Here is a 16,512-nt window from a genome sequence, read left to right on the forward strand (position 1 = left end):
AGATAAAGGGATCTATAGAAAAAGTATTTCTAAAGATCTTTTACCGTATGCTAATGAGTGCGTGGACTAGTCCCCTTGGGTAGTTAGTTCCCAGGCCAGTCGCCCCCATTAGCATGTTAGTATGTCTCTGTGGATGTGCTACCATGGTAATGAATGTACGGCGTCAGAGGATGATGTCACTCACCTCTCCGCCGCCATTGCATCCGACACTGGATTTCGGATCAGTGCACATGACCCCGAAGTTTGAGTCATGCGCACTATGAAGCCGGGTGTACGCGTCCTGGCTTCATAATGAAGTAGTGCGCATGACCAAAAGTTCGGGGTCACGTGCACTGAGCTGAAATCCAGTGTTGGACGCGATGGCGGCAAAGAGGTGAGATCTTCCTCTGACCCGCACATGCATTAGCACATTAGCTCGCCCACAGGGGTGTACTAACTAACATGCTAATGGGGGCGACTGGCCAGGGAACAAATCCCCTCTCTCAGCATACGATAAAGATTTTTAGAAATACTTTCTCTAAAGATCTCTTTATCTAGGCTAGTGAATAGAGGGAACGTTAGGCAGAGATTAGTAATATACACTAGAACTGCTCGTGGTTCTGGCTGCATATTGACCTGACAGGTTCCCTTTAAGGTTTGCGCACATTACATTGTTTTCAAGCAGATTCTGCTCCGAAAGCCGCCAACTATTCAAAAGAATGAACGTATACAACTCGCTGTTCTCGTGCTGTGCCCACGATGCTTATTTCTCCCTTGCGTATTTGGTGCAGAAATAAAAGAAATCTGCACCAAATACGCAAGGGAAAAATACTCAACGTTGGCACAGCACTCCTAAATTCTCATAGACTTTGCTTGGTTCACAATGGACAAAAGGATTTTGCTGCAGGTTTCTGAAAAACTGCGTCAAAACCTGCGTCAAAATACGCAGCGTGGGCACAGGGCCTTAAAGTGACTGTCAAGCAATCGCATAAGGAAAGAATGGATCATCAGTCGGGATAAAAGTGCATTTCTGGCGATCAGTTGGGTCCCAGTGGGGTCCTGTCAATCTAAAAGCTATCACCTGTCCGGTGAGTAGGAGATACATTGTATCTAATGGAATATTCCTTTTAATCCATTATAACTTTCTGACTACAATAACAAGGCAAAGTAAACACAGATCGCTGTGAAATCACATGCACAAGGGAAAAACATTTACTTATCTTAAGGCTATGTGCACGCACTTAGTATTCGTAGAAATTTCTGCACAAATCCACATCTCTTTACAGAAAACACACAAGTTTTTTTTATGTTTTTTTTGGTGCTTCCCCCCCCCATGCATTCTTGGGTGCAAAAACGCCATAAAAACGCTGAAATAATTGACATGTTGCAGATCTAATTCTGCACCAAACGTGCACAGAACTTCAGGATTCTCATTGACTTTTCTGGCATTAGGATTTGCTTTTAGTTTTGTGACAAAACGGCACTAAAGTAAAAACACAAAAATGCCATAAAAAATAAGCACTGTGTGCACACAGCCTAAAGCTCCAGCAGAGAGATTTGCTCCACACCAAGAGATGGGATAGCGGTGACACACCATAATCGCATCTGTGTCTTACAGTGGCCATATGCATTAACGTTGGCCTACGTGCACCAGTTTTGAACAGTTCAGCGATTATTTTTTAGGCTGGTTTCACATCAGCGTTTTTTTGTCTTCAGGCAAATAAAACGCAAACTGCACGTGAGTGGCTACTGTTAAATAAATGCAAATGCAAGTGCTATTTACAGGATCCTGTAACTTGCAGTTCATGAGTCATGTGATTAGGAATGAGCTGTATTGGGCGTGGAGAGAGGCGAGAGAGAGAGGCGAGAGAGAGAGGCGAGAGAGAGAGGCGAGAGAGAGAGGCGAGAGAGAGAGGCGAGAGAGAGAGGCGAGAGAGAGAGGCGAGAGGCGAGCGAGGCGAGAGGCGAGCGAGGCGAGAGGCGAGCGAGGCGAGCGGCGAGCGAGGCGAGCGGCGAGCGAGGCGAGCGGCGAGCGAGGCGAGAGGCGAGCGAGGCGAGAGGCGAGCGAGAGAGGCGAGCGAGAGAGGCGAGCGAGAGAGGCGAGCGAGAGAGGCGAGCGAGAGAGGCGAGCGAGAGAGGCGAGCGAGAGAGGCGAGCGAGAGAGGCGAGCGAGAGAGGCGAGAGAGAGAGGCGAGAGAGAGAGGCGAGAGAGAGAGGCGAGAGAGAGAGGCGAGAGAGAGAGGCGAGAGAGAGAGGCGAGAGAGAGAGGCGAGAGAGAGAGGCGAGAGAGAGAGGCGAGAGAGAGAGGCGAGAGAGAGAGGCGAGAGAGAGAGGCGAGAGAGAGAGGCGAGAGAGAGAGGCGAGAGAGAGAGGCGAGAGAGAGAGACTGTGATCACGCCAGGCTGGTTTCTGGGCATGCTCAGTAGAGCAAACAGGATCCTTCAGAAAGGATACAACCGCAAGTGCACAAACAGGATCCGGCGAACTAAATTGCACCAATGCCAACAATGTACAGGATCCGTTGACCTGCAGTATTTGGACACAGGTGAAAAACGCAACATGTTGAGTTTTAAAAAAAAAAAAAAAAAAAACTGAGTCACCGGATCCGGACAGTAACGCATGCGAACACATGTTACCGCAAGTCCATTGAAGATGCATTGGATGAAAAACGGATCAGTTGAGGCAAAAAAACGATTCCTGACGAATTTAAAAAAAAACGCTGATGTGAAACCAGCCTTAGTGAACTTCCATTCCCCTTACTACTCGCCCAGCGTATAGAAAGACCCCGTCCGTCACATACCCACCATAAAAAGGTCCCGATGTTCTTCCGTCCTGGCCGCACATTCTTGTCACAAGGTCATACTGATATAATATAAAAAGGTGCCTCGTCTGTGAGTCCACCTGCTCCGGCTCAGACCCCGCTTCATTAACAAGCATGTAACCAAACATGTCTGTGCATATCAAGAAGCAGAGAGTAGCTGCAAGTCTTCCGGGACGTATGGAACATCCAAGCGTAATAGAACTATAAAGAAAGCTGCTGTCTGCACAGTATCATGTGAAAGCGCTGATAATATTTCAAAGGTCTAGCTGGAACACGACTAATGACATTTTCTCATGATGAAGTCATTCAGACTATGATCGCACGGCTGCCCTGGACGGCACAGTCCTTTTTTTTTTTTTCTTCCCATATTTGCATGAGAAAGCAGCATATGACGGACACAGAACCTATGAGATGAAAGCGCTCCTTTTTCAGTAAACGCCTCGAGAAGGGGAAACATAGCCAACTTCTTAAGAGCCTGAACCACAATGTTAGCTTGGCTTACAAACAAAAAAAGTAATGCAAAGGACGAGGGATTATAAAAACGGAAAGGTCTAAAGCTGCAGCCCCCATTGATGCTGCAGAGCTAAATGTCACTACACAAAAGAGCCATTCAATCCCAGATATCTGTAGGGGGGTCACAATGCTAGCCCCGTCCTACCTGGTGGCCCCAACAACCAGGGCATTAAAGGGTTTATTCACTATTAATTAGTTTAATAATTAGTCTATAATAACCCAAACACAAATATACACATACACCTACAGGACTCCGCCGCTCCGGTGTCTCGAAGCTTGCACTTTTAGCAGAGGCATCAGGTGATTGACTGCAGCAATCGTGAAAGAAGGAGCCAGAAAACTGCTTCTTCAATTTCAGACACAACATGACCACTGCAGTCAATCAGGGGGTCCTAATGGACTGCATCAATTACTCAATGCCGAACACCCGAAGAGAAAGGTAGGAGACCAATGGAGAGTAGCAGCAGTGCAGGAGCGCAAGGTCCAGTGCCCACGCTGTGCAGTTTTGACGTGTATTTTCAGAAATTTGCAGCACAATCTGCATGTCCATTGTGAAGCCAGCAAAGTCTGAGAATTCAGAAGTGCTGTGCCCACGTTGCTTATTTTTCCCTTGTGTATTTGGTGCAGAAAAAATAAATCTGCACCAAATATGCAAGGGAAAAATAGTAAACGTGGGCACAGCACTTCTGAATTCTCATAGACTTTGCTGGCTTCACAATGGACATGCAGATTTTTCTGAAAATCTGATTCGAAATCTGCAGAGTGGGCACAGGGCCTAAGGTCCAGTTTCAGGTTTTTCCATGTTGCCATGTTGAGGCCACGATGGGCCAATGGAGAAAGCTCTATGCAGACTGGATTTGAGCCTTTCATCAGTTACAGGAAGGTTTCCAGGGGTATACTTCCATCAGAAGGCTTTGCATACCAGGGCATAAGATCCAACTGTAAAAAATATTCGTGCCTGCCTTTTGTATATAGCAATACTGCACTGTTTCATTCTAGGCCACAATATTGCCAAATCACTATACACAGGGCTGGGACCCCAAACGTGGGTTATTCTCCCTATAACACCACGTATGTGAGCACCTGAGCAGTATAACCCTTCAATGCCTGATGATATGGACATAATACAACACCAATGACCGCCTGGTCTTCACAAGTTCTCAAGAAGAAAAAGTAGTCTACACCAGGGGAAAATAAGTCACATAGCAGCCACATACAATACAATTGTCACCTCCATGGGAAGAGAGGAACCAATTTTCACAAGTCTCTTTTAGACCATAAACAGGAAGAAAAAAAAAAGGACTTAAGGTCCAGTCACACTAAGCAACTTACCAGCGATCCCAACAACGATAGGGATCGCTGGTAAGTTGCTAGGAGGTTGCTGGTGAGATGTCACACTGCAACGCTCCAGCGATCCCACCAGCAACCTGACCTGGCAGGGATCGCTGGAGCGTGACTACACAAGTTGCTGGTGAGCTCACCAGCAACCAGTGACAAGCCCCCAGCGCAGCGTGGAAGATGCTGCGCTTGGTAACTAAGGTAAATATCGGGTAACCAACCCGATATTTACCTTGGTTACCAGCGCACGGAGCTACACGTGCAGAGAGCAGGGAGCAGCGCACACTGAGCGCTGGCTCCCTGCTCTCCTAGTTACAGCACACATCAGGTTAATTACAGGATGTGTGCTGCAGCTACATGTGCACAGAGCAGGGAGCAGCGCACAATGCTTAGCGCTGGCTCCCTGCTCTCCTAGTTACAGCACACATGGGGTTAATTTCCCGATGTGTGCTGTAGCTACATGTGCACAGAGCAGGGAGCAGCGCACAATGCTTAGCGCTGGCTCCCTGCTCTCCTAGTTACAGCACACATCGGGTTAATTAACCCGATGTGTGCTGCAGCTACATGTGCACACAGCAGGAGCCGGCAGCACAGGCAGTGAGAGCGGAGGAGGCTGGTAACAAAGGTAAATATCGGGTAACCAAGGACAGGGCTTCTTGGTTACCCGATGTTTACATTGGTTACCAGCCTCCGCAGAAGCCGGCTCCTGCTCCTGCACATTTAGTTGTTGCTGTCTCGCTGTCACACACAGCGATCTGCGCTTCACAGCGGGACAGCAACAACTAAAAAATGGCCCAGGACATTCAGCAACAACCAACGACCTCACAGCAGGGGCCAGGTTGTTGCTGGATGTCACACACAGCAACATCGCTAGCAACGTCACAAAAGTTGTTCGTTAGCAGCGATGTTGCTAGCGATGTTGCTTAGTGTGACGGGGCCTTTAGAGACAGTGTTATGTAACATGTTGATAAGTTGGGCCGGACAATCAGCGCCAGTCGGGCTCGAAACAATCTTTTGGCCGAGTCCTGGCTCTCAAATGGGGACAAGTCCAATTCCAAAACATGAAGCTTTTACTAAATTAAAACTATTATCTTTTTAGTAGAAAAAAAAAAGGAATATCAATAACTTTACAGAGAGGCTTACAGCAGAAAACAACACCACTATCATATCTAAGAAAATGGGCAATATGTTCCTTACATATTTTACAGAACTGCGTGGTGTTGTGATCATCCAGAGAGAAACAGTTCCCGGAATCTACAAGTGTATCCATACAGTCTTCTGCGAGTTATACACATCTGTCCTGATAATGTGCTACACTGTATCAGTAAAGACAAAGGATAAAAGCCTGACACAATGACAAACTGAACTGTGCTCACCCAACGCAGGTCCAGCACTGCCTCTCCACAGTTGCCCACATCTTTGGTGACAGGCTGCAGCGGTGATGTGTCCTGCAGATATGATGATATCTCCCCTGCAGCCTGTCACCAAAGACTAGAGGCAGCAGCGGAGAGGCAGTTCTGGACCTTTGCTAAAAAAAAGAAAAAAAAAAAAAAAAAGTCTATGCAGCCTATTTTTTTCCCTAGCAGCAGGACTTGATAAAAGGATCCAGCAGTCATCTAGCATCTACGTACAGTCACGCTCAGTAATCTTTCCAGAACTAAATGCCCCTCAGACCCCCCTCTCCTGACTCCCCCAAACACAGGAAAGCTCTGCTCGACCAAGCACTTTTAGGTTATGTGCCCACGGGACAATGTACCCGCGGATTTTGCCGTGGAAAACCTGCGGATTTATCTGGATTTTCTAGATAAATCCGCATGTTTTAGCATGTACAGACACTATGGGACATGAGGAGTTTGTGTCCATGCTGCGGTATGTGCGGCTGTGGAATATGCTGCAGATGTCCCACAGCCGCACGTAACTGAATGTCAATTATTATTGCGGAAATACCTGCAGAATTCCCAGCTATCCACTATGGAGATAGAGGCCGGGACTTCCGCAGGTAAGTCGCATGAATGTCTGCAAGTTCACCGCAGATATTACGCTGGAATCCCACAGCAATGTATATCTGCGGATTCCGGGGAGCTGCTGCGGGAAACCTGCGGCCGTATCTGCAGGTACATTGTCCCGTGGGCACATAGCCTTATATTCTCAGATGCTGCAAAAACATAGAAATTTTACGTTATGTGCCCACGTTGCTATTTTTTTTTCAACGCAAAAAAAAAAAAAAACATGTTGTTTTGGCAGGAAAAAAAAGCTGCTTCTTTTCAATTTTTTTTTGCTTCTTATCTATTGAGATTGGGGGGGGACAGAAAATTGACATGTTGCTTTTATTTCAGCAACAAAAAAGCAAGGAAAAAAGAAGCAACGTGAGCACAGCTTTCTCATAGACTTTGCTGGGATGATTTTTCCTTGCTTTTATTGATTAATAATGCAAGGGGGAAAAAAAAAATGAAAAAAGCCCTGTGGGCACAAGCCCTTACAATGGATCTATCAGAAGAAAAAATACACATTACACCAGCGCTGATTGACAGCTTTTCTGTGCACAATTTGTGGATGCTAAAGTCAGCAGTGAATTTATTACTTCGCATGGAATAATCATCAGAATCCACGCCCAACACCTGCCAGAATCCTGTATGTGTGAACGTGGCCTAAGGCCTCATCCACCCCTGTAAGAGTTGTGCCTGTATTCTGTATTCACAATACAAAGCTAATGTTAGTCTATGGAACCCTCAAATATTCAATATTATGAAAAGATGTTTCCGCATAAACTAAGTATTTTTCAATAAACTGCAGGTTCCGTCAGATTGTTTTTTTTTGCAGTGTATTACCCATAGAAACATATCAGAGGGAACCTGTCAGCACCTCCGTACATACTGAAGAACTGTTTCTTGCATTGCAATAACAAATTAAATGTTTTATAGTAGAGAATCGAGGTGCCAGTCATGAGAAATCTAGCAGAGAATATGTAAATCAGTCTTTAAGTGCACTAGGGGCGTGTCAATGCACTTGGACAGTACTGCCCCGCCCCCAGCTTTTCTAGCTCCACCTCCTGAGGCCAGGGGTGGGGGGCACAGATTCTTAAGGGAGTCTGCATATAGTACCTACTTCTTCACAAAGTTGTTGAGCGCACTCCAAACACTAAATGGTCACATCCATTATCATCCATAACAATCTATACCGCCTTATAGTACGACAATTGTAATAGTGACTTCCATGAAGTGCACACGTGCCAAAACACACATGTGCTTTTATTATCCAGTGTTATCAGGTGCCATATAATGTCACAGTATTGTATGGTGTCGCCTGTTGCCGTATAGTGTAACACTATGTTACATACATTCTGTGTCACATACTGTCAAATAGTAACACATATCACATACTGCCATTGAGTAGTATAATGTGTCACACACTCACATAAGGAGATATATGCCACATGTATAGTATCACATGCTGCCATATAGTCAAAAGCTGCCATATTGTATAACACTGATCCATAGAATCAGTGTCAAATATTGCCATATGGTATTACAGTATCACATAATGTTATAGTATTAGTGTCACATAGTGCTATATACTGCCACATTTTCAGTGCCACATATTGCCATATACCATTATATTATAAGTTCCATATCCCGCCACAAATCAGTGAAATATACCATCATATATCAGACACATACTAATCGGTGCAACACACACTATCAGTGACAAATATCAGACACATGCTGCAATATACCATCACACACCATCAGTGCCACGCACCGTCACACACCATCAGTGCCGCACACCGTCACACACCATCAGTGACAAATATTAGACACATGCTGCAATATACCATCACATACCATCAGTGCCGCACACCGTCACACACCATCAGTGACAAATATTAGACACATGCTGCAATATACCATCACATACCATCAGTGCCACGCACCGTCACACACCATCAGTGACAAATATTAGACACATGCTGCAATATACCATCACACACCATCAGTGCCGCACACCGTCACACACCATCAGTGACAAATATTAGACACATGCTGCAATATACCATCACATACCATCAGTGCCACGCACCGTCACACACCATCAGTGACAAATATTAGACACATGCTGCAATATACCGTCACACACCATGAGTGCCGCACACCGTCACACACCATCAGTGACAAATATCAGACACATGCTGCAATATACCATCACATACCATCAGTGCCGCACACCGTCACATACCATCAGTGCCGCACACCGTCACATACCATCAGTGACAAATATTAGACACATGCTGCAATATACCGTCACACACCATCAGTGCCGCACACCGTCACACACCATCAGTGACAAATATTAGACAAATGCTGCAATATACCATCACATACCATCAGTGCCGCACACCGTCACACACCATCAGTGCCGCACACCGTCACACACCATCAGTGACAAATATTAGACACATGCTGCAATATACCATCACACACCATCAGTGCCACGCACCGTCACACACCATCAGTGCCGCACACCGTCACACACCATCAGTGACAAATATTAGACAAATGCTGCAATATACCATCACATACCATCAGTGCCGCACACCGTCACACACCATCAGTGACAAATATTAGACACATGCTGCAATATACCATCACACACCATCAGTGCCACGCACCGTCACACACCATCAGTGCCGCACACCGTCACACACCATCAGTGACAAATATTAGACAAATGCTGCAATATACCATCACATACCATCAGTGCCGCACACCGTCACACACCATCAGTGACAAATATTAGACACATGCTGCAATATACCATCACACACCATCAGTGCCACGCACCGTCACACACCATCAGTGACAAATATTAGACACATGCTGCAATATACCGTCACACACCATCAGTGACAAATATTAGACACATGCTGCAATATACCATCACACACCATCAGTGCCACGCACCGTCACACACCATCAGTGCCACGCACCGTCACACACCATCAGTGACAAATATTAGACACATGCTGCAATATACCATCACATACCATCAGTGCCGCACACCGTCACATACCATCAGTGACAAATATTAGACACATGCTGCAATATACCGTCACACACCATCAGTGCCGCACACCGTCACACACCATCAGTGACAAATATTAGACAAATGCTGCAATATACCATCACATACCATCAGTGCCGCACACCGTCACACACCATCAGTGCCGCACACCGTCACACACCATCAGTGACAAATATTAGACAAATGCTGCAATATACCATCACATACCATCAGTGCCGCACACCGTCACACACCATCAGTGCCGCACACCGTCACATACCATCAGTGACAAATATTAGACACATGCTGCAATATACCGTCACACACCATCAGTGCCGCACACCGTCACACACCATCAGTGACAAATATTAGACAAATGCTGCAATATACCATCACATACCATCAGTGCCGCACACCGTCACACACCATCAGTGCCGCACACCGTCACACACCATCAGTGACAAATATTAGACAAATGCTGCAATATACCATCACATACCATCAGTGCCGCACACCGTCACACACCATCAGTGACAAATATTAGACACATGCTGCAATATACCATCACACACCATCAGTGCCACGCACCGTCACACACCATCAGTGCCGCACACCGTCACACACCATCAGTGACAAATATTAGACACATGCTGCAATATACCATCACATACCATCAGTGCCGCACACCGTCACACACCATCAGTGACAAATATTAGACACATGCTGCAATATACCATCACACACCATCAGTGCCACGCACCGTCACACACCATCAGTGACAAATATTAGACACATGCTGCAATATACCGTCACACACCATCAGTGACAAATATTAGACACATGCTGCAATATACCATCACACACCATCAGTGCCACGCACCGTCACACACCATCAGTGCCACGCACCGTCACACACCATCAGTGACAAATATCAGACACATGCTGCAATATACCATCACACACCATCAGTGCCACGCACCGTCACACACCATCAGTGCCGCACACCGTCACACACCATCAGTGACAAATATTAGACACATGCTGCAATATACCATCACATACCATCAGTGCCGCACACCGTCACACACCATCAGTGACAAATATTAGACACATGCTGCAATATACCATCACATACCATCAGTGCCGCACACCGTCACACACCATCAGTGACAAATATTAGACACATGCTGCAATATACCGTCACACACCATCAGTGCCACGCACCGTCACACACCATCAGTGACAAATATTAGACACATGCTGCAATATACCGTCACACACCATGAGTGTCGCACACCATCACACACCATCAGTGACAAATATCAGACACATGCTGCAATATACCATCACATACCATCAGTGCCGCACACCGTCACATACCATCAGTGCCGCACACCGTCACACACCATCAGTGACAAATATTAGACACATGCTGCAATATACCGTCACACACCATCAGTGACAAATATTAGACACATGCTGCAATATACCGTCACATACCATCGGTGTCGCACACCGTCACATACCATCAGTGACAATTATCAGACACATGCTGCAATATACCATCAGTGCCGCACACCGTCACACACACAGTGCCGTGCACCGTCACACACACCGTCAGTGCCACGCACCGTCACACACACACACACCGTCAGTGCCACGCACCGTCACACACACACACACCGTCAGTGCCACGCACCGTCACACACACACACACCGTCAGTGCCACGCACCGTCACACACACACACACCGTCACACACCATCAGTGACAAATATTAGACATGCTGCAATATACCGTCACATACCATCAGTGACAAATATCAGACACATGCTGCAATATACAGTCAGTGCCGCGCACCGTCACACAACCACCGTCAGTGCCACGCACCGTCACACAACCACCGTCAGTGCCACGCACCGTCACACAACCACAGTCAGTGCCACGCACCGTCACACAACCACAGTCAGTGCCACGCACCGTCACACACACACATCGTTACACACCATCAGTGACAAATATTAGACATGCTGCAATATACCGTCACATACCATCAGTGACAAATATTAGACACATGCTGCAATATACCATCACACACCATCAGTGCCACGCACCGTCACACACCATCAGTGACAAATATTAGACACATGCTGCAATATACCGTCACACACCATGAGTGCCGCACACCGTCACACACCATCAGTGACAAATATCAGACACATGCTGCAATATACCATCACATACCATCAGTGCCGCACACCGTCACATACCATCAGTGCCGCACACCGTCACATACCATCAGTGACAAATATTAGACACATGCTGCAATATACCGTCACACACCATCAGTGCCGCACACCGTCACACACCATCAGTGACAAATATTAGACAAATGCTGCAATATACCATCACATACCATCAGTGCCGCACACCGTCACACACCATCAGTGCCGCACACCGTCACACACCATCAGTGACAAATATTAGACAAATGCTGCAATATACCATCACATACCATCAGTGCCGCACACCGTCACACACCATCAGTGACAAATATTAGACACATGCTGCAATATACCATCACACACCATCAGTGCCACGCACCGTCACACACCATCAGTGCCGCACACCGTCACACACCATCAGTGACAAATATTAGACACATGCTGCAATATACCATCACATACCATCAGTGCCGCACACCGTCACACACCATCAGTGACAAATATTAGACACATGCTGCAATATACCATCACACACCATCAGTGCCACGCACCGTCACACACCATCAGTGACAAATATTAGACACATGCTGCAATATACCGTCACACACCATCAGTGACAAATATTAGACACATGCTGCAATATACCATCACACACCATCAGTGTCACGCACCGTCACACACCATCAGTGCCACGCACCGTCACACACCATCAGTGACAAATATCAGACACATGCTGCAATATACCATCACACACCATCAGTGCCACGCACCGTCACACACCATCAGTGCCGCACACCGTCACACACCATCAGTGACAAATATTAGACACATGCTGCAATATACCATCACATACCATCAGTGCCGCACACCGTCACACACCATCAGTGACAAATATTAGACACATGCTGCAATATACCATCACATACCATCAGTGCCGCACACCGTCACACACCATCAGTGACAAATATTAGACACATGCTGCAATATACCGTCACACACCATCAGTGCCACGCACCGTCACACACCATCAGTGACAAATATTAGACACATGCTGCAATATACCGTCACACACCATGAGTGTCGCACACCATCACACACCATCAGTGACAAATATCAGACACATGCTGCAATATACCATCACATACCATCAGTGCCGCACACCGTCACATACCATCAGTGCCGCACACCGTCACACACCATCAGTGACAAATATTAGACACATGCTGCAATATACCGTCACACACCATCAGTGACAAATATTAGACACATGCTGCAATATACCGTCACATACCATCGGTGTCGCACACCGTCACATACCATCAGTGACAATTATCAGACACATGCTGCAATATACCATCAGTGCCGCACACCGTCACACACACAGTGCCGTGCACCGTCACACACACCGTCAGTGCCACGCACCGTCACACACACACACACCGTCAGTGCCACGCACCGTCACACACACACACACCGTCAGTGCCACGCACCGTCACACACACACACCGTCAGTGCCACGCACCGTCACACACACACACACCGTCACACACCATCAGTGACAAATATTAGACATGCTGCAATATACCGTCACATACCATCAGTGACAAATATCAGACACATGCTGCAATATACAGTCAGTGCCGCGCACCGTCACACAACCACCGTCAGTGCCACGCACCGTCACACAACCACAGTCAGTGCCACGCACCGTCACACAACCACAGTCAGTGCCACGCACCGTCACACAACCACAGTCAGTGCCACGCACCGTCACACACACACATCGTTACACACCATCAGTGACAAATATTAGACATGCTGCAATATACCGTCACATACCATCAGTGACAAATATTAGACACATGCTGCAATATACCATCACACACCATCAGTGCCACGCACCGTCACACACCATCAGTGACAAATATTAGACACATGCTGCAATATACCGTCACACACCATGAGTGTCGCACACCATCACACACCATCAGTGACAAATATCAGACACATGCTGCAATATACCATCACATACCATCAGTGCCGCACACCGTCACATACCATCAGTGCCGCACACCGTCACACACCATCAGTGACAAATATTAGACACATGCTGCAATATACCGTCACACACCATCAGTGACAAATATTAGACACATGCTGCAATATACCGTCACACACCATCAGTGACAAATATTAGACACATGCTGCAATATACCGTCACATACCATCGGTGTCGCACACCGTCACATACCATCAGTGACAATTATCAGACACATGCTGCAATATACCATCAGTGCCGCACACCGTCACACACACAGTGCCGTGCACCGTCACACACACCGTCAGTGCCACGCACCGTCACACACACACACACCGTCAGTGCCACGCACCGTCACACACACACCGTCAGTGCCACGCACCGTCACACACACACACACCGTCACACACCATCAGTGACAAATATTAGACATGCTGCAATATACCGTCACATACCATCAGTGACAAATATCAGACACATGCTGCAATATACAGTCAGTGCCGCGCACCGTCACACAACCACCGTCAGTGCCACGCACCGTCACACAACCACCGTCAGTGCCACGCACCGTCACACAACCACAGTCAGTGCCACGCACCGTCACACAACCACAGTCAGTGCCACGCACCGTCACACAACCACAGTCAGTGCCACGCACCGTCACACACACACATCGTTACACACCATCAGTGACAAATATTAGACATGCTGCAATATACCGTCACATACCATCAGTGACAAATATCAGACACATGCTGCAATATACAGTCAGTGCCGCGCACCGTCACACAACCACCGTCAGTGCCACGCACCGTCACACAACCACCGTCAGTGCCACGCACCGTCACACAACCACCGTCAGTGCCACGCACCGTCACACAACCACCGTCAGTGCCACGCACCGTCACACAACCACCGTCAGTGCCACGCACCGTCACACAACCACCGTCAGTGCCACGCACCGTCACACAACCACCGTCAGTGCCACGCACCGTCACACAACCACCGTCAGTGCCACGCACCGTCACACACTATCAATGGCAAATATCAGACATGCTGCAATATACCATCACACACCGTCAGTGCCACACGCCGTCACACACACACACACACACACACAGTCAGTGCCACACACCATCACACACACACCGTCAGTGCCACACACACACCGTCAGTGCCACACACACACCGTCAGTGCCACACACCATCACACACACACCATCAGTGCCACTCACCGTCACACAACCACCGTCAGTGCCACACACCATCACACACTATCAATGGCAGATATCAGACATGCTGCAATATACCGTCACACACCGGTGCCACACGCCGTCACATATTACCAGTGCCACACGCCGTCACATATTACCAGTGCCACACGCCGTCACATATTACCAGTGCCACACGCCGTCACATATTACCAGTGCCACACGCCGTCACATATTACCAGTGCCACACGCCGTCACATATTACCAGTGCCACACACTGCCATATCCTGCCACATATATGACATGTTGTCATATACCAGCACGTAGTACCATATTTCTGATCACTCCCCGCAGGTTGATCCCTCACATGATCTCCTCCTGACTCCTCAGTGACACAAGGTCCTGAGGCAGCACAGACAGCCGCAGAGCACGCCGGTCCTCCCAATGCGGGGCATGCTGGGAGTTGTAGTCCCGCACCCTCCTCCAGCACAGCCTCCGTCCTGTCCTTGCGGCTGCCCCTCACCTGTCCAGCAGCCCCGCCGGCAGCAGCTCCCCCCGGGGCACAGGGTAGTCCATGTCTTCCCGACAGCACACTGGCTCTGCCAACAGAAACAAAACTGTCAGAGCCTCGCCGGCCCGGTCACCTCACTCTCTCCCGGCTACAACTTCATACCGGACAGCTCGCCGCCGCCTCCCGGTCGCCGCTCGGTGCGGACTGCCTCAGAAAAGTTATTCAGCCGTCACTGGAGAAACTGTCCGGCCGGGGCGGGACGCTCCTGCGCGCTCCCGCACTGGTGTATGCGCGCCGCCGAGCAGAACAGGCCCGGTGACGTCACCACACCCCGCTCCAGCAATAACAACAATAACGAACAGGTTCAGTGTCCGGGGACAGCGGGAGGGGGCGGGGCTTACTATGAGCTGCGGCTCCATCAGGGCCGGAGGCCGGGCCGCTGATTGGCGGGAGGTTAGAAGGAGGTGGAGCTAAGGGGCAGGCTGGCGTGGTGATTGGCTGACCCGCGTGAGCTGAAGCTGGAAGCAGCTGATAGGAAGTAAGGAGTGAGCTAAAATTAGCATCCCGGGCAGTGCTGGCGGCAGAGGAGCAGAGGGGCGTGCGGACGTCACGTGGTGCAGCCTCCCTGCAGCGTGTGCTGACACCGCACTCCTACTCACACATCTCCCTCCACTCACCTCTAGTCATACGCCTCTACTCATACTCCACTACTCATACTCCACTGACACATCTCCCTTCACTTACCTCTATTCATACTCCACTGACACATCTCCCTTCACTCGCCTCTATTCATACTCTGCACACAATCCTCTACTCATA

General features: G+C 48.3%; 1 protein-coding gene across 1 annotated transcript in view; it reads right to left on the reverse strand.

Moving 5' to 3' along the window:
- LOC142251173 (kelch-like protein 13) overlaps positions 1-16,051 on the reverse strand; it is a 109,111-nt gene extending 93,060 nt beyond the window's left edge. The window contains exons 1-2 of the mRNA XM_075323718.1: positions 15,856-16,051; positions 15,706-15,781 (exon numbers count right to left, since the gene is read on the reverse strand). Coding sequence (XP_075179833.1) covers positions 15,706-15,758 — 53 coding nt within the window. The 5' untranslated portion in view covers positions 15,759-15,781; positions 15,856-16,051. The remainder of the gene's footprint in view (positions 1-15,705; positions 15,782-15,855) is intronic.
- Between the last annotated feature and the right edge of the window lie 461 nt (positions 16,052-16,512).

The sequence above is a fragment of the Anomaloglossus baeobatrachus genome, chromosome 9, assembly GCF_048569485.1.
Source record: "Anomaloglossus baeobatrachus isolate aAnoBae1 chromosome 9, aAnoBae1.hap1, whole genome shotgun sequence".
NCBI lineage: Eukaryota > Metazoa > Chordata > Amphibia > Anura > Aromobatidae > Anomaloglossus > Anomaloglossus baeobatrachus.